General features: G+C 39.3%; 1 protein-coding gene across 3 annotated transcripts in view; it reads right to left on the bottom strand.

The window, feature by feature from the left end:
• The window catches only part of YIPF2 (Yip1 domain family member 2), a 53,308-nt gene that overhangs the window by 5,598 nt on the left and 24,715 nt on the right, over positions 1-22,995 (bottom strand). For all 3 annotated transcript variants that reach the window (XM_053717887.1, XM_053717886.1, XM_053717884.1), the window contains one exon: positions 7,312-7,494. In XM_053717887.1, the coding sequence (XP_053573862.1) occupies positions 7,312-7,494 (183 nt within the window). The remainder of the gene's footprint in view (positions 1-7,311; positions 7,495-22,995) is intronic.

Here is a 22,995-nt window from a genome sequence, read left to right as displayed (position 1 = left end):
CTCGTTTTCACATGCGACCTCTTCAGCTCTGTATGCTGAAGCAATGGTGCAAGGATTACACGAAGATATCTCAATTAATATCTTTAAAACCGATTGTTCGACACTCTCTAACATGGTGGACAGATCACCATCGTTTAATTCAGGGGGCTTCTTTTGTGCTTCCGACCTGGACTGTAATTTCAACAGATGCAAGTCTCACAGGTTGGGGAGCTGTGTGGGGATCTCTGACGGCACAAGGAGTTTGGGAATCTCAGGAGGTGAGATTACCGATCAATATTTTGGAACTCCGTGCAATTTTCAGAGCTCTTCAGTTTTGGCCTCTTCTGAAGAGAGAATCGTTCATTTGTTTTCAGACAGACAATGTCACAACTGTGGCATACATCAATCATCAAGGAGGGACTCACAGTCCTCTGGCTATGAAAGAAGTATCTCGAATCTTGGTTTGGGCGGAATCCAGCTCCTGTCTAATCTCTGCGGTTCATATCCCAGGTGTAGACAATTGGGAAGCGGATTATCTCAGTCGCCAAACGTTGCATCCGGGCGAATGGTCTCTTCACCCAGAGGTATTTCTTCAGATTGTTCAAATGTGGGAACTTCCAGAAATAGATCTGATGGCGTCCCATCTAAACAAGAAACTTCCCAGGTATCTGTCCAGATCCCGGGATCCTCAGGCGGAGGCAGTGGATGCATTATCACTTCCTTGGAAGTATCATCCTGCCTATATCTTTCCGCCTCTAGTTCTTCTTCCAAGAGTAATCTCCAAGATTCTGAAGGAATGCTCGTTTGTTCTGCTGGTAGCTCCGGCATGGCCTCACAGGTTTTGGTATGCGGATCTTGTCCGGATGGCCTCTTGCCAACCGTGGACTCTTCCGTTAAGACCAGACCTTCTGTCACAAGGCCCTTTTTTCCATCAGGATCTGAAATCCTTAAATTTAAAGGTATGGAGATTGAACGCTTGATTCTTGGTCAAAGAGGTTTCTCTGACTCCGTGATTAATACTATGTTACAGGCTCGTAAATCTGTATCTCGAGAGATATATTATAGAGTCTGGAAGACTTATATTTCTTGGTGTCTTTCTCATCATTTTTCTTGGCATTCTTTTAGAATACCGAGAATTTTACAGTTTCTTCAGGATGGTTTAGATAAGGGTTTGTCCGCAAGTTCTTTGAAAGGACAAATCTCTGCTCTTTCTGTTCTTTTTCACAGAAAGATTGCTATTCTTCCTGATATTCATTGTTTTGTACAAGCTTTGGTTCGTATAAAACCTGTCATTAAGTCAATTTCTCCTCCTTGGAGTTTGAATTTGGTTCTGGGAGCTCTTCAAGCTCCTCCGTTTGAACCTATGCATTCATTGGACATTAAATTACTTTCTTGGAAAGTTTTGTTCCTTTTGGCCATCTCTTCTGCTAGAAGAGTTTCTGAATTATCTGCTCTTTCTTGTGAGTCTCCTTTTCTGATTTTTCATCAGGATAAGGCGGTGTTGCGAACTTCTTTTGAATTTTTACCTAAAGTTGTGAATTCCAACAACATTAGTAGAGAAATTGTGGTTCCTTCATTATGTCCTAATCCTAAGAATTCTAAGGAGAAATCGTTGCATTCTTTGGATGTTGTTAGAGCTTTGAAATATTATGTTGAAGCTACGAAATCTTTCCGTAAGACTTCTAGTCTATTTGTTATCTTTTCCGGTTCTAGGAAAGGCCAGAAAGCTTCTGCCATTTCTTTGGCATCTTGGTTGAAATCTTTAATTCATCTTGCCTATGTTGAGTCGGGTAAAATTCCGCCTCAGAGAATTACAGCTCATTCTACTAGGTCAGTATCTACTTCCTGGGCGTTTAGGAATGAAGCTTCGGTTGACCAGATCTGCAAAGCAGCAACTTGGTCCTCTTTGCATACTTTTACTAAATTCTACCATTTTGATGTATTTTCTTCTTCTGAAGCAGTTTTTGGTAGAAAAGTACTTCAGGCAGCGGTTTCAGTTTGAATCTTCTGCTTATGTTTTTCGTTAAACTTTATTTTGGGTGTGGATTATTTTCAGCAGGAATTGGCTGTCTTTATTTTATCCCTCCCTCTCTAGTGACTCTTGTGTGGAAAGATCCACATCTTGGGTAGTCATTATCCCATACGTCACTAGCTCATGGACTCTTGCTAATTACATGAAAGAAAACATAATTTATGTAAGAACTTACCTGATAAATTCATTTCTTTCATATTAGCAAGAGTCCATGAGGCCCGCCCTTTTTTTGTGGTGGTTATGATTTTGTATAAAGCACAATTATTCCAATTCCTTATTTTATATGCTTTTGCACTTTTTTATCACCCCACTTCTTGGCTATTCGTTAAACTGAATTGTGGGTGTGGTGAGGGGTGTATTTATAGGCATTTTGAGGTTTGGGAAACTTTGCCCCTCCTGGTAGGAATGTATATCCCATACGTCACTAGCTCATGGACTCTTGCTAATATGAAAGAAATGAATTTATCAGGTAAGTTCTTACATAAATTATGTTTTTTACTGTTAAAGGACCACTCAATGCAGCAGAATCACATAATAAAAAGACAATACATTAACACCTACTCTGAACTTCAAATAAACAGTAGATTTTTTTCTAACAAATGTATTTTTCCTCCTACTTTCTGGCCCCCTGTATCATGTGACAGACATCAGCCAATTATAGACTAGTATATGTATACCCTGTGAGCTTGTGCACATGTTCAGTAGGATCTTGTTTCCCAGAAAGTGTGAATAGAAAAAGACTAAGCAAAATTTGATAATGAAAGTAAATTGGAAAGTGTCTTAAAACTGCTGCTCTATCTGAATCATACAAGTTTATTGTGACTTGAGTGTCCCTTTAACTAAAAGGCCAATACTGAGAACAATGAAACAATTGACATTTTCGTCCATCTGTCACAGACACCAACTCTGAGGATTATTTTCTCTAAACCTTTTTGTCTACATAATTTTTTTTTGTGTAATCACTCAAGTTTAGAAATGTTCACTATAGGTGGGGAAACAAGACAAAAACAAAATGTATGCTTACCTGATGTAAATTATGTTCTTTCCTGGCATGGAGAGTCCACAATTCTATTCATTACTGTTGGGAATTCACAACCTGGCCACCAGGAGGAGGCAAAGACACCCCAGCCAGAGCTTAAGTATTCTCCCACTACCCATAATCCCCAGTCATTCAGCCGAGGGAATAAATGAAAGGTAGGAGAAAGCTAGGGGCATATAGGTGCCTGAAGGTTAGAAAAAATAAATGCCTCCTTAAAAATAAATCAGGGCGGGTTGTGGACTGTCCATGCCATGAAAGAAAAGAATTTATCATCAGGTAAGCATAAGTTTTGTTTTCTTTCCAATGGCATGGAGATTCCAAGATTCCATTCATTACTGTTGGAAAACCAATACCCAAGCTAGAGAGTACACAGAATGGATTGGGAGGGAGAACTAAAGGCAGGCGGACCTAAACTGAAGGCACCACCGCTTGAAGAACATTCCTCCCAAAAGTAACAGTTGAGGCAAAAACATAAAACTATTAAAAAATTGGTTCCATGGATGCTTCATTCTTAAAGGCTCAAGAAGAAGAGACAGTATGGGTAGAGAGAGCCTTAATCCGCACAGGAGGCTTCTGCCCAGCTTCCTCATTAGACCAACAAATAATACTCGTCAGACAAAAAGAAAAGGTAGATGCAGAGGCTCTGTGACCCTACCAGAGACCACTACAAACGAGGAAGAAGATTGCCTTGGCAACCTGGAGATAAACCTTAAGGCACGTACCACATCCAGGATAAGTAGCAAAAGTTCTGAGAACGAAGGATTAGGACAAAGGAAGGAACTACAATTGATATTGCGGACAGATACCACCTTGGGAACAATATCCAATTTGGAAAAAAGAACAACCTTACCACATGAAAAATAAGATGAGGATCACACTGTTATACAGAAAAACCTGAAACTCTACGAGCAGAAGAAAAAATCCACAGAGAGCAGTAAAAGAAATTGGTACAGTGTAATACCATTAGATGCCACCAGGTGGTAGACCACACCAGTAAATTGCACATTAAAATTTTAAGAATAAAAAAAAAAAAAAATTGTAAGGGACTGCCAAAGAAAAAAAAAAGGCAGATTTATCTTTGTATATCAAAAAGATCTCTGCCTTACTAAGAGCTAACCTGATATAGCGTGGAAATACATCACATTAATGTTTATAATAAAGCAGTAAAGGCTTGGATACGGGTGACTTTCTGTGCAGCTCTGGTTTAGCAATACTTCCTTTCCCACAGCTGCCCGCTGTGTATACAGATACAGTCTGTAAGGAGCGGTGTACCTACAGATCACAAGCCCAATAGGAGGCAACAGATATTAAGTTAACCCCTTGACCCATGCATCACAGAGCACACCAAAATAAAAAGCTTTAATATTAAAAGCTGACCACAAAAGCCCCTCTCTAGGCATTTCCATAATAGTCTAGTCTACACAATTGCTATAAAAATAGCAAATAGATAAAAAAAAAAAAAAAAAACACACTCTTCACTGAGTGAGAGCATGCCGTTAACCCCTTAAATAAATTAAAAGGATATACAATTTTATGGCATTGTGTTGTGCCACAGGGTAATATGTGCAACCTGAGGGAAAAGGGACTGAGATAGGAAATGAGAGAGTAAATGAGGCATGTCCCAAAAAAAAACCACAACAGAGGGTGGGCTCAAAAGAAATATCAACAAGGAATACTGTGATCCCTTATGACGGTTAAAGGGACATTAAACACTTTGAGATGGTAATATAAAATGATAAATTGTATATAATAAAAACAACTCTGCTATATACTTTCATTATTTATTTTGTGCTCTTTGCCTGTAATTCCATTCTGAAATTGTGAGCTTTTCAGTTCCTGTTAGAAATGGAAGTGCAGAACACTGTTAAATCCAGCACAACCATTGGCTGCACACTCTAATGACCTATGTATAACTGTCCCTAATTGGCCACAGCAGAGACGGTAACACAAGTTACAACATGGCAGCTTCCAGTGTTTTATAGACACTAAAACTTTACACTTATTTTGTCACTTTTTAAACAACTAATGAAACTTTAAAAAATACATCTACATGTTAGTCATGGACTAATCTTTTCTTTGAATGCATCATTCTATCTAGCATGTATTTAGTGTTTAATGTCCCTTTAAAGCACTCAGATATGCAAAATCAGTATATGAAAAACCGGAGAATTACTAGCTATGCACTTCTATTAAGAAGACTCAGCTCCGGCTTTCTCTGTTACCAAATAAGAAAATCCCCTACTGAGGCCAAAGGACTTACCGCCTCGCGGGACGTATCTGTACAAAAAAAAATAACATGTGAAAAGAGGACATCCCGAGTTGACCTTCTATCACCGTCAGCACAAAGGGGATGCAGCGCTCCCAACCACGAGGAATAGCGAGCTACACAGCCTGCCACCCTCGGTCAGTAAAAGCGCGTGAAACAATGGCGCTGAGGCGATGCAATAAATAAGTTATTTACAGCACAATTTATATTGATGCCTCTAATATACTATATGGTTATTTAAACCAAATAAAATAGTACTCACATCCCTGACACTTGCTTAAGGCAGAGTTGGGCATTTAGCTTGCTATTAACGCTGCTATCTTCCTTAAAGAAAATGGGCCACCCTGCTTTGGAGATAATACTTCAGACTGCTCACAGCCCTAATATCCTAAAACAAGGATAAATAAATGTCCCAGACCCATAAATAGGGACTTAGTGCCACCCGGTCACCCATTAACAAATCGGTCCTTAAGACACATTTTCCCTTGAGAAAAATAAAGGACTTACCCTCCAGGGCCTCTGCTGTGGAGCAGACACAGCACCTCCAGGTTGAGCCAGCTTTATCCAACATCTGACAGGGACCTGGGTAGAAAGGAAAAGCAGAGTAACCAACCCTGGTTTTCCATATGAGGGTTAGCATAAATTGTTGGAGGAGAAACAAGGACTACCCTGCCGACCTCCAAACGCTAATAGCCACCACAACTCTTACTCAAGAGGATAACGTAGACACAGCATGACCCCAATCCTTGCTTGCAGGGAAACTACCCATTAAAGGATATATTATATTTTCTTCAGAGTACCATCTTCGCACACCTCCTAGATACACAAAGGCAAAGAATGACTGGGGATTATGGGTAGTGGGAGGATACTTAAAGGGACACTGAACCCAAAGTTTTTCTTTTGTGATTCAGATAGAGCATGAAATTTTAAGCAACTTTCTAATTTACTCCTATCATCAATTTTTCTTTATTCTCTTGGTATCTTTATTTGAAATGCAAGAATGTAAGTTTAGATGCCGGCTCATTTTTGTTTGTTTTTTAAATTAAAAGGGAATATTACGTTTCTACAGATAAGGATAATATAATGTTATATAATTCCGCACTATGTGCAGAATTATATAACATTATTTTTAAGGTTTACGGACACTTTAAATTAACATCTCAAGCCCATAATGACAAACTTGATAGGATTACCCATCCTCAAATGACTGAGAATTGTGAATCATTGAAGATAACTATTAGATCCTTTGTAGTAAGCTTTATTTTGCCCACTTTAAAATGGACATGAAACCCCAAGTTTTTCTTTCAGGATTCAGATAGAGCATAAAATGTTAAGCAACTTTCCCATTTACTTCTCTAATCAGTTTTGCTTCATTCCGTTTACTATCCTTTATTGAAGGAGCAGCAATGCACAAAAACCTACTTAGGTATTCTTTTCAACAAAAGATAACAAAGCAGGTTAGACAAGAAAACAAGAAAATTGTAGCGTTGTTTAAAATTGTAAGCGCTATCTGAATAATGAAAGGAAAATGGTTTTAAGTCCCTCCAGTTATATGAAATTAGTGTGAACTGTCGCTTTAACAGGAAAATAAATCTTCATACATAGCTAATCCTCTAGGATTCACCATTCAATATCTGATGAATCCTACAGCTTCATTTTTAAGACGATGATAAATAAATGGCAAAGAATAATGGCCAGCTCAGCTAGCCAATCACATAAATGATTGCCAAATAGATATGAAAAAGAGAGGCTTTTAGGATAACCCTGATTTACCCTTTTGTAATAATTTGCTGATACCCAATAGAGGGGGCACAAGCATCAGAGATCTGCTCTTCTTTTATTAGTTAGAACCAGTAATATAAGAAGACTAAATACATTTCCCTCCTCTCCCATTACCACATATGCAGGCATTTTCATGAAACAACTGCCCAGACCAGAAGACATTAAAGCTGTTGAGACTGAAGCTAATATAATTAAAACTATCTTTTAGCATACCTTGCAGCCTACAGCCAAGAGTGCGTGTAGAGCGACCATGCTGCCTACCGTGGCGATAGCCACCATTTTGTTGTCCCTTCGAATGTGTGGCCAGAAGGTGAGAATGAGGACTGAACCTGAGAGGCTCATAGCAACAAGTATTAAAATCCATCGGAACAATTCATAGGGAACCAGCCAAAGAACCTAAGGAGTGTTAAGATATTCAGAATTATTATATCGTTTTATTAGTATATGTTACGTGGTTTCTTAATTATATAATATGATTAATACACATTATAATTTAACCCTTTAAAACACATTCCTAAATTATTTTACAAAGGTGGTGCTATCAACACAGAGAAGCAATTGTTTAACCAAAAGGATTCAGTTATAATAATAGATAAAAAAAATGTAGTATACATACTGGCAAACCATAAATTATGCAAATTATATTTATCTCAATCTTATTATCTGTTACACTATGTCATAAACACACACACATTATATATATACATATACACATATATATATATATATATATATATATATATATATATATACACACACACAAAACATGAAAGGGGACTGCACACACATCACATGCCCCTGCAACATGCTCAGCCCTGGGTGCTCACTGGCACTCACAGGAAGCTGTGCTGCCCCCAGAGTCACAGGCAGCTAACCCCAGACAGGTCTGGGTGCAAGAACCATAGAAAAAATTACAAACAATTATTACAACACACAGAGAAAGTCCAGCACTCACTTAAAAGCTCTCAAATAAGATTTAAAGCAAAAATGAAAGGGTTAGTTACTGCATCTGGCCAAATGGGACAAGCCCAGGTACCTCGTCAAGGTCCCATTGCATTTTTGCTCACTCACTCACACACACACACACACACACAGGAATGCTCACTCACACACACACATAAATGCTCATACACTGCATACAGATGCTCATACACACAGATGCACATAATCACACACAGCAATGCTCATACACTGTATACAGATGCACATACACACAGCATTGCTGTGTGTGATTATGTGCATCTGTGTGTATGTGCATCTGTATGCAGTGTATGAGCATTGCTGTGTGTGATTATGTGCATCTCATACACTGCATACAGATGCACATACACACAGATGCACATAATCACACACAGCAATGCTCATACACTGTATACAGATGCACATACACACAGATGCACATAATCACACACAGCAATGCTCATACACTGTATACAGATGCACAAACACACAGATGCACATAATCACACACAGCAATGCTCATACACTGCATACAGATGCACATACACACAGATGCACATAATCACACACAGCAATGCTCATACACTGCATACAGATGCTCATACACACAGATGCACATAATCACACACAGCAATGCTCATACACTGCATACAGATGCACATACACACAGATGCACATAATCACACACAGCAATGCTCATACACTGCATACAGATGCACATACACACAGATGCACATAATCACACACAGCAATGCTCATACACTGCATACAGATGCACATAATCACACACAGCAATGCTCATACACTGCATACAGATGCACATACACACAGATGCACATACACACAGATGCACATAATCACACACAGCAATGCTCATACACTGCATACAGATGCACATACACACAGATGCACATAATCACACACAGCAATGCTCATACACTGCATACAGATGCACATACACACAGATGCACATAATCACACACAGCAATGCTCATACACTGTATACAGATGCACATACACACAGATGCACATAATCACACACAGCAATGCTCATACACTGCATACAGATGCACATACACACAGATGCACATAATCACACACAGCAATGCTCATACACTGCATACAGATGCACATAATCACACACAGCAATGCTCATACACTGCATACAGATGCTCATACACACAGATGCACATAATCACACACTGCAATGCTCATACACTGCATACAGATGCACATAATCACACACAGCAATGCTCATACACTGCATACAGATGCTCATACACACAGATGCACATAATCACACACTGCAATGCTCATAAACTGCATACAGATGCACATAATCACACACTGCATACAGATGCACATAATCACACACAGCAATGCTCATACACTGCATACAGATGCACATAATCACACACAGCAATGCTCATACACTGTAAACAGATGCTCATACACACAGATGCACATAATCACACACAGCAATGCTCATACACTGCATACAGATGCTCATACACACAGATGCACATAATCACACACAGCAATGCTCATACACTGCATACAGATGCTCATACACACAGATGCACATAATCACACACAGCAATGCTCATACACTGTATACAGATGCACATACACACAGATGCACATAATCACACACAGCAATGCTCATACACTGTATACAGATACACATACACACAGATGCACATAATCACACACAGCAATGCTCATACACTGTATACAGATGCACATAATCACACACAGCAATGCTCATACACTGCATACACACAGATGCACATAATCACACACAGCAATGCTCATACACTGCATACAGATGCTCATACACACAGATGCACATAATCACACACAGCAATGCTCATACACTGCATACAGATGCACATACACACAGATGCACATAATCACACACAGCAATGCTCATACACTGCATACTGATGCACATACACACAGATGCACATAATCACACACAGCAATGCTCATACACTGCATACAGATGCTCATACACACAGATGCACATAATCACACACAGAAATTCTCATACACTGTATGCAGATGCTCATACACACAGATGCACATAATCACACACAGAAATGCTCATACACTGTATACAGATGCTCATACACACAGATGCACATAATCACACACAGCAATGCTCATACACTGTATACAGATGCTCATACACACAGATGCACATAATCACACACAGAAATGCTCATACACTATGCAGATGCTCATACACACAGATGCACATAATCACACACAGCAATGCTCATACACTGCATACAGATGCTCATACACTGCATACAGATGCTCATACACTGTATACAGATGCTCATACACAGAGATGCACATAATCACACACAGCAATGCTCATACACTGTATACAGATGCACATACACACAGATGCACATAATCACACACAGCAATGCTCATACACTGTATACAGATGCTCATACACACAGATGCACATAATCACACACAGCAATGCTCATACACTGCATACAGATGCACATACACACAGATGCACATAATCACACACAGCAATGCTCATACACTGCATACACACAGATGCACATAATCACACACAGCAATGCTCATACACTGCATACAGATGCTCATACACACAGATGCACATAATCACACACAGCAATGCTCATACACTGCATACAGATGCACATACACACAGATGCACATAATCACACACAGCAATGCTCATACACTGTATACAGATGCACATACACACAGATGCACATAATCACACACAGCAATGCTCATACACTGCATACAGATGCTCATACACACAGATGCACATAATCACACACAGCAATGCTCATACACTGCATACAGATGCACATACACACAGATGCACATAATCACACACAGCAATGCTCATACACTGCATACAGATGCACATACACACAGATGCACATAATCACACACAGCAATGCTCATACACTGCATACAGATGCACATAATCACACACAGCAATGCTCATACACTGCATACAGATGCACATAATCACACACAGCAATGCTCATACACTGCATACAGATGCACATAATCACACACAGCAATGCTCATACACTGCATACAGATGCACATAATCACACACAGCAATGCTCATACACTGCATACAGATGCTCATACACACAGATGCACATAATCACACACTGCAATGCTCATACACTGCATACAGATGCACATAATCACACACAGCAATGCTCATACACTGCATACAGATGCTCATACACACAGATGCACATAATCACACACTGCAATGCTCATACACTGCATACAGATGCACATAATCACACACTGCATACAGATGCACATAATCACACACAGCAATGCTCATACACTGCATACAGATGCACATAATCACACACAGCAATGCTCATACACTGTAAACAGATGCTCATACACACAGATGCACATAATCACACACAGCAATGCTCATACACTGCATACAGATGCTCATACACACAGATGCACATAATCACACACAGCAATGCTCATACACTGCATACAGATGCTCATACACACAGATGCACATAATCACACACAGCAATGCTCATACACTGCATACAGATGCACATACACACAGATGCACATAATCACACACAGCAATGCTCATACACTGTATACAGATGCACATAATCACACACAGCAATGCTCATACACTGCATACAGATGCACATACACACAGATGCACATAATCACACACAGCAATGCTCATACACTGTATACAGATGCACATAATCACACACAGCAATGCTCATACACTGCATACACACAGATGCACATAATCACACACAGCAATGCTCATACACTGCATACAGATGCTCATACACACAGATGCACATAATCACACACAGCAATGCTCATACACTGCATACAGATGCACATACACACAGATGCACATAATCACACACAGCAATGCTCATACACTGCATACAGATGCTCATACACTGCATACAGATGCTCATACACTGTATACAGATGCTCATACACACAGATGCACATAATCACACACAGCAATGCTCATACACTGTATACAGATGCACATACACACAGATGCACATAATCACACACAGCAATGCTCATACACTGCATACAGATGCTCATACACACAGATGCACATAATCACACACAGAAATTCTCATACACTGTATGCAGATGCTCATACACACAGATGCACATAATCACACACAGAAATGCTCATACACTGTATACAGATGCTCATACACACAGATGCACATAATCACACACAGAAATGCTCATACACTATGCAGATGCTCATACACACAGATGCACATAATCACACACAGCAATGCTCATACACTGCATACAGATGCTCATACACTGCATACAGATGCTCATACACTGTATACAGATGCTCATACACACAGATGCACATAATCACACACAGCAATGCTCATACACTGTATACAGATGCACATACACACAGATGCACATAATCACACACAGCAATGCTCATACACTGCATACAGATGCACATACACACAGATGCACATAATCACACACAGCAATGCTCATACACTGCATACAGATGCACATACACACAGATGCACATAATCACACACAGCAATGCTCATACACTGCATACAGATGCACATAATCACACACAGCAATGCTCATACACTGCATACAGATGCTCATACACACAGATGCACATAATCACACACTGCAATGCTCATACACTGCATACAGATGCACATAATCACACACTGCATACAGATGCACATAATCACACACAGCAATGCTCATACACTGTAAACAGATGCTCATACACACAGATGCACATAATCACACACAGCAATGCTCATACACTGCATACAGATGCTCATACACACAGATGCACATAATCACACACAGCAATGCTCATACACACAGATGCACATAATCACACACAGCAATGCTCATACACTGCATACAGATGCACATACACACAGAAGCACATAATCACACACAGCAATGCTCATACACTGTATACAGATGCACATACACACAGATGCACATAATCACACACAGCAATGCTCATACACTGTATACAGATGCACATAATCACACACAGCAATGCTCATACACTGCATACACACAAATGCACATAATCACACACAGCAATGCTCATACACTGCATACAGATGCTCATACACACAGATGCACATAATCACACACAGCAATGCTCATACACTGCATACAGATGCTCATACACACAGATGCACATAATCACACACAGCAATGCTCATACACTGCATACTGATGCACATACACACAGATGCACATAATCACACACAGCAATGCTCATACACTGTATACAGATGCACATAATCACACACAGCAATGCTCATACACTGCATACAGATGCTCATACACACAGATGCACATAATCACACACAGAAATGCTCATACACTGTATACAGATGCTCATACACACAGATGCACATAATCACACACAGAAATGCTCATACACTATGCAGATGCTCATACACACAGATGCACATAATCACACACAGCAATGCTCATACACTGCATACAGATGCTCATACACTGCATACAGATGCTCATACACTGTATACAGATGCTCATACACACAGATGCACATAATCACACACAGCAATGCTCATACACTGTATACAGATGCACATACACACAGATGCACATAATCACACACAGCAATGCTCATACACTGTATACAGATGCACATACACACAGATGCACATAATCACACACAGCAATGCTCATACACTGCATACAGATGCACATAATCACACACAGCAATGCTCATACACTGTATACAGATGCACATAATCACACACAGCAATGCTCATACACTGTATACAGATGCTCATACACACAGATGCACATAATCACACACAGCAATGCTCATACACTGCATACACACAGATGCACATAATCACACACAGCAATGCTCATACACTGCATACAGATGCACATACACACAGATGCACATAATCACACACAGCAATGCTCATACACTGCATACAGATGCACATAATCACACACAGCAATGCTCATACACTGCATACAGATGCACATAATCACACACAGCAATGCTCATACACTGCATACAGATGCACATAATCACACACAGCAATGCTCATACACTGCATACAGATGCTCATACACACAGATGCACATAATCACACACTGCAATGCTCATACACTGCATACAGATGCACATAATCACACACAGCAATGCTCATACACTGCATACAGATGCTCATACACACAGATGCACATAATCACACACTGCAATGCTCATACACTGCATACAGATGCACATAATCACACACTGCATACAGATGCACATAATCACACACAGCAATGCTCATACACTGCATACAGATGCACATAATCACACACAGCAATGCTCATACACTGTAAACAGATGCTCATACACACAGATGCACATAATCACACACAGCAATGCTCATACACTGCATACAGATGCTCATACACACAGATGCACATAATCACACACAGCAATGCTCATACACTGCATACAGATGCTCATACACACAGATGCACATAATCACACACAGCAATGCTCATACACTGCATACAGATGCACATACACACAGATGCACATAATCACACACAGCAATGCTCATACACTGTATACAGATACACATACACACAGATGCACATAATCACACACAGCAATGCTCATACACTGTATACAGATGCACATAATCACACACAGCAATGCTCATACACTGCATACAGATGCACATAATCACACACAGCAATGCTCATACACTGTAAACAGATGCTCATACACACAGATGCACATAATCACACACAGCAATGCTCATACACTGCATACAGATGCTCATACACACAGATGCACATAATCACACACAGCAATGCTCATACACTGCATACAGATGCTCATACACACAGATGCACATAATCACACACAGCAATGCTCATACACTGCATACAGATGCACATACACACAGATGCACATAATCACACACAGCAATGCTCATACACTGCATACAGATGCTCATACACACAGAAATTCTCATACACTGTATGCAGATGCTCATACACACAGATGCACATAATCACACACAGCAATGCTCATACACTGCATACAGATGCACATAATCACACACAGCAATGCTCATACACTGCATACTGATGCACATTCACACAGATGCACATAATCACACACAGCAATGCTCATACACTGCATACAGATGCTCATACACACAGATGCACATAATCACACACAGAAATGCTCATACACTATGCAGATGCTCATACACACAGATGCACATAATCACACACAGCAATGCTCATACACTGCATACAGATGCTCATACACTGCATACAGATGCTCATACACTGTATACAGATGCTCATACACACAGATGCACATAATCACACACAGCAATGCTCATACACTGTATACAGATGCACATACACACAGATGCACATAATCACACACAGCAATGCTCATACACTGCATACAGATGCTCATACACACAGATGCACATAATCACACACAGAAATTCTCATACACTGTATGCAGATGCTCATACACACAGATGCACATAATCACACACAGAAATGCTCATACACTGTATACAGATGCTCATACACACAGATGCACATAATCACACACAGAAATGCTCATACACTATGCAGATGCTCATACACACAGATGCACATAATCACACACAGCAATGCTCATACACTGCATACAGATGCTCATACACTGCATACAGATGCTCATACACTGTATACAGATGCTCATACACACAGATGCACATAATCACACACAGCAATGCTCATACACTGTATACAGATGCACATACACACAGATGCACATAATCACACACAGCAATGCTCATACACTGCATACAGATGCTCATACACACAGATGCACATAATCACACACAGCAATGCTCATACACTGCATACAGATGCTCATACACACAGATGCACATAATCACACACAGCAATGCTCATACACTGCATACAGATGCACATACACACAGATGCACATAATCACACACAGCAATGCTCATACACTGCATACAGATGCACATACACACAGATGCACATAATCACACACAGCAATGCTCATACACTGCATACAGATGCACATAATCACACACAGCAATGCTCATACACTGCATACAGATGCACATAATCACACACAGCAATGCTCATACACTGCATACAGATGCTCATACACACAGATGCACATAATCACACACTGCAATGCTCATACACTGCATACAGATGCACATAATCACACACTGCATACAGATGCACATAATCACACACAGCAATGCTCATACACTGCATACAGATGCACATAATCACACACAGCAATGCTCATACACTGTAAACAGATGCTCATACACACAGATGCACATAATCACACACAGCAATGCTCATACACTGCATACAGATGCTCATACACACAGATGCACATAATCACACACAGCAATGCTCATACACTGCATACAGATGCTCATACACACAGATGCACATAATCACACACAGCAATGCTCATACACTGCATACAGATGCACATACACACAGATGCACATAATCACACACAGCAATGCTCATACACTGTATACAGATGCACATACACACAGATGCACATAATCACACACAGCAATGCTCATACACTGTATACAGATGCACATAATCACACACAGCAATGCTCATACACTGCATACACACAGATGCACATAATCACACACAGCAATGCTCATACACTGCATACAGATGCTCATACACACAGATGCACATAATCACACACAGCAATGCTCATACACTGCATACAGATGCACATACACACAGATGCACATAATCACACACAGCAATGCTCATACACTGCATACTGATGCACATACACACAGATGCACATAATCACACACAGCAATGCTCATACACTGTATACAGATGCACATAATCACACACAGCAATGCTCATACACACAGATGCACATAATCACACACAGAAATTCTCATACACTGTATGCAGATGCTCATACACACAGATGCACATAATCACACACAGAAATGCTCATACACTGTATACAGATGCTCATACACACAGATGCACATAATCACACACAGAAATGCTCATACACTATGCAGATGCTCATACACACAGATGCACATAATCACACACAGCAATGCTCATACACTGCATACAGATGCTCATACACTGTATACAGATGCTCATACACACAGATGCACATAATCACACACAGCAATGCTCATACACTGCATACAGATGCACATAATCACACACAGCAATGCTCATACACTGTATACAGATGCACATAATCACACACAGCAATGCTCATACACTGTATACAGATGCTCATACACACAGATGCACATAATCACACACAGCAATGCTCATACACTGTATACAGATGCTCATACACACAGATGCACATAATCACACACAGCAATGCTCATACACTGCATACAGATGCACATACACACAGATGCACATAATCACGCACAGCAATGCTCATACACTGTAAACAGATGCACATAATCACACACATCAATGCTCATACACTGCATACAGATGCACATAATCACACAGATGCACATAATCACACACAGAAATGCTCATACACTGTATGCAGATGCACATACACACAGATGCACATAATCACGGTGCTCGGACAAAATTCCGACGGACAAAATGCCGAAACACATTCGTCCGTCAGACATATGTCCGAAATACACTGCTTCCGACTGCACGCCGAACAGCACAATCACGTAATTGCGTAATTGTCATCAGTAAAAAAAGCGGAAAATTTAAATATATATTGTGGCTACTGAGGTAAAAAAACAACACAAACACTTAAATAAATTTAAAAAAAAATCAAATTAAAAAAATGGAGTTCATAAAGACCTGTAAAGGAGGAAGAAAAATGTTATATGAAGGTTATGCATACATTGTAGACAAAAAAAAAGAAAATGTCACATATTGGAGATGTGAAAAAAAAGGTTTTTGTGGAGGAAGGCTAAAAACCATTAATGATATAATTGAAAAAGATGCATCAAATCATTCACATCCACCTAATGCAGCAAGAATTTTATCTATGAAAACAATTGAAAAAATAAAAGAAGTTGCTAAAAATTCAGAAGAAGTAACATCAAGCATAATACAAAATTGCACATCTAATTTCCCCCTTGAAGCAGCAGGAGCTCTACCTAAAAAAGAAACTCTTGCCAGAATGGTACGTCGACATCGAACAACACCAAATGGAAACATTTTAAATGATGATTTAAGAAAAACAACCAGAGGAGAAAATTTCATCATGCACGAAAGTTAAAATTTAATCATTCTGTCTACTAAAAAAAAATGTAGATCTTCTTTCAAAAAAACAACACTGGCTCTGTGACGGAACATTTGACTCAGCTCCTTTAGGCTTTCAGTTGTATACAATACATGTTTTAATAGAAGATAACCATACCATACCATTAGTATACTGCATATCAAAAAATAAAAATCAGGGAACTTATAATTTAATTTTTAGTATTATAAAAGAAAAAAAGATCCAGATATTAATCCTATATCAATTACTGTAGATTTTGAAAGAGCAGCAATAAATTGCATGACCAATTTTTACAAATTACAATAATTTATGGATGCTTTTTCCATTTTTCCCAATGCCTGTGGAGAAAAATACAATCTTTGGGCTTAAAAATATGGTATAATAATGAAAAAAATGCTCTGATCATAAAATGCTTAGAAGCATTAGCATTTGTGCCAGTGGAAGATGTAGTTGAAACATTTAATGACTTTGTAAAATCAATAGAAAAACAAAACAGTAACATTTTATCTGAATTTTTAAATTATTTTGAAAAAACCTGGATTGGCGAACTACAACAAGGTACAAGAAGAAAACCTACTTTCCATATTACGATGTGGAACACTTTTGAAAGAACAAAACTAGGGTTACCTAGAACAAACAACTCTCTAGAAGGATGGCACAGAGCATTTGACCAACGAATGTCTATAACCCACCCAAGCATTTGCAGACTAGTTTCAAAAATAAGAAAAGAACAAGCAGAATGGGAGTTAACAATTGAAAAAATTAATTCTGGAGTTGAACTGAGAAAACCAAAAAAAAAATATGAAATCATAAACAACAGGATAATGAAAGTTTTAGAAAAATACAGTGAATACTCAAGATTAGACTTTTTTAAGGCAATAGCACATAATATATAAGATTTACTTAAATAAATCAAGATACATTCGGCCGAGGGCAGATACGATCCAAAATTTTCTGTTACAATCAGTGACTCGGGCGCCGCAACCGCCTCTGGGAACCTATCCATGGGTCCCTACCCTCATGATGTACTTTTAACACATAATATAATTATTATAATTATAATATTATAATTAATATGTTATATATAAATTGATTTAATTGTCTTTTGTCAGTCCACTATTAAAAATGTTATAAATGTTATATATAAGTTGATTTAATTGTCTTTTGTCAGTCCACTATTAAAAATGTTATAAAACCGTGATTTTTAAGCTTCATTCCCACCCAGCAGCCGGATAAATGTCTTTCGGAATATTGTCCATCAGACAAATGTCCGTCGGACAAGCGTCAGTCGGATAGCAGTCCGGCCACGCATAATCACACACAGCAATGCTCATACACTGCATACAGATGCACATAATCACACACAGATACACACAGATGCACATAATCACACACAGCAATGCTCATACACTGCATACAGATGCACAAACACACAGATGCACATAATCACACACAGCAATGCTCATACACTGCATACAGATGCACATACACACAGATGCACATAATCACACACAGCAATGCTCATACACTGCATACAGATGCACATACACACAGATGCACATAATCACACACAGCAATGCTCATACACTGCATACAGATGCACAAACACACAGATGCACATAATCACACACAGCAATACTCATACACTGCATACAGATGCACAAACACACAGATGCACATAATCATACACAGCAATGTTCATACACTGCATACAGATGCACAAACACACAGATGCACATAGTCACACACAGCAATGCTCATACACTGCATACAGATGCACAAACACACAGATGCACATAATCATACACAGCAATGCTCATACACTGCATACAGATGCACAAACACACAGATGCACATAATCACACACAGCAATGCTCATACACTGTATACAGATGCACATACACACAGATGCACATAATCACACACAGCAATGCTCATACACTGTATACAGATGCACATACACACAGATGCACATAATCACACACAGCAATGCTCATACACTGTATACATATGCACATACACACAGATGCACATAATCACACACAGCAATGCTCATACACTGCATACAGATGCACATAATCACACACAGCAATGCTCATACACTGCATACAGATGCACAAACACACAGATGCACATAATCACACACAGCAATGCTCATACACTGTATACAGATGCACATACACACAGATGCACATAATCACACACAGCAATGCTCATACACTGTATACAGATGCACATACACACAGATGCACATAATCACACACAGCAATGCTCATACACTGTATACATATGCACATACACACAGATGCACATAATCACACACAGCAATGCTCATACACTGCATACAGATGCACATAATCACACACAGCAATGCTCATACACTGCATACAGATGCACAAACACACAGATGCACATAATCACACACAGAAATGCTCATACACTGCATACAGATGCACATACACACAGATGCACATAATCACACACAGCAATGCTCATACACTGCATACAGATGCACATACACACAGATGCACATAATCACACACAGCTGCACATAATCACACACAGCAATGCTCATACACTGCATACAGATGCACATACACACAGATGCACATAATCACACACAGAAATGCTCATACACTGCATACAGATGCACATACACACAGATACTTTTCCTACCACCTTATAATTCGCTGTTTTGAGTGCAGATCTCACTCAAACATAAATAATTAAAACATAAACACCAAATATTTGTACGGTATTAGCTTGTGACGATAGTGCTCATTTTATAAATGTATTCAGGCTATGTAACAAAAAACAATGGAAACATATCTGTACCCTGAAAAAAATTATAGAAGGTTAGTTAGAATTAATGCTATCATCACAAGCTAATAACATACATAATATTTTGTGTTTACGTTTTAATGTTTTATATTTGAGCGAGAGCTGCACTCCAAACAGCCAAATATCACCATCCGATCAATATTTTGACATCAGGCTCCGTTTCAAACAAGAATGGCGGATATGAAAGTGCTCTATCTGTCCGAAGGCGTTACATAGGTAGGATAACGTAACACAGTAGGCAAATATAACAGAACACCGGCTGTTTCAAAAGTTGTTTAGACAGAAAAAACAAACAAACCGTGAAGTGCTGCACTTAGAAGCCACTGCAGGAAAATATGTAATAAAACCAAGACGTTTTGCTATGAAAACACATATACATGTAAACAGTAAAACAGGCACTTAAAAAAGGTATAGAAAATAACTACTGAAATTCCATACCTAAATAAACAACATCCTAGCGTTGTCAATTTTTTTCCCATATTCTAAGTACATTAAAATCATACTGTTATGTTCAAATAGTGCCCTACTGCAGAGTCCGATCCGCCCTTCCAAAAAGCAGTTGTCTGCCAGTCTCCGTATTTTTAACTAATAAAATTTCACTTCCTCATTAGCCGTATCACACTGGAGAATTCACTCCGTATACTGGGCATTAGCTTTCTAATATGGGCAATATTCTTGTCAATTGATTGACAAGATTGTGTCACAATGGGCATTAGATTTCCTAATTGAGTGACAGCGCTTTGTTAAGTGGTCTAATAACATCAGATAGTGCTGTTGCACAGTGCCACTGAGAACACTGACAATTCATGATCGTAAAAAAAAAATGATGATGATTTCACAAGATAAAGGTTTTCTATCCTCTAGCATTTCACTAAGGCAATAAGTATAGCAGATTCCCCTTCTCCCCTCGCCTCCCCCCTCCTTAGTCTAGAAATGCAGACAAGCTACACAGATCGTATAGGTAATAGATAAGCTGCACACACAGATGAAAGTTTCACTCTCTGCTCTAAGTTTAACCCTATACACTCTGCACAGTTATTCACAGAGCAGAGAGTGAAACTTTCATCTGCCGGTGAGTCTGTGTGTGCAGCTAATGTATTACCTATATGATCTGTGTAGCTTGTCGGCATTTCTAGGCTGGGGAGGGGAGAAGGGGGATCTGCAAATACCTAGCACAGCTAAGTAACACAAAGGGAATGATGAGCTGTGCAAGTAACTGCCCCTTAACCCAGCCCCTCCTGCAGACCTGATCATACACCGTAATGCCAAGTCTGGAACTACTTGAGCATTACTGTGACGTAGCCGGTGTACGGCTAAAACTGCGCATGAGCAGGCAACCCTCTTTAGAAATACTGATAAGTGCGTACGATCACACTGATTGGATTAGTATCGCTCAGTTCTGGGGGGCTTGGGCTAAGTATTTATTTTAACAGTTAAATTAAAATGGAACCGTATATTACATTTAATTGATGTCTATGGCAAAGTAGTATTAAATTTAACATGAAGTATGATAGTAGAAAAAAAAAAAAAGTTTCTATCCCTTTAATAATAAAACAGTTTGGCAAATATAATATCTGTTTTATTATGGATTCGTTTTAGTTTCAGGCATCTCTAGCTCTGCCAACCTCTCACCTCCGGCGGAAGGTACTCGCTGTCTTCCTGCCAGATCTTAGCTGGGATTAATGCACAGAGAGCAGCAGCTCATC

This window comes from Bombina bombina, chromosome 6, assembly GCF_027579735.1.
Source record: "Bombina bombina isolate aBomBom1 chromosome 6, aBomBom1.pri, whole genome shotgun sequence".
Lineage (NCBI taxonomy): Eukaryota > Metazoa > Chordata > Amphibia > Anura > Bombinatoridae > Bombina > Bombina bombina.
This window is presented reverse-complemented; position numbering and strand designations above follow the sequence as displayed.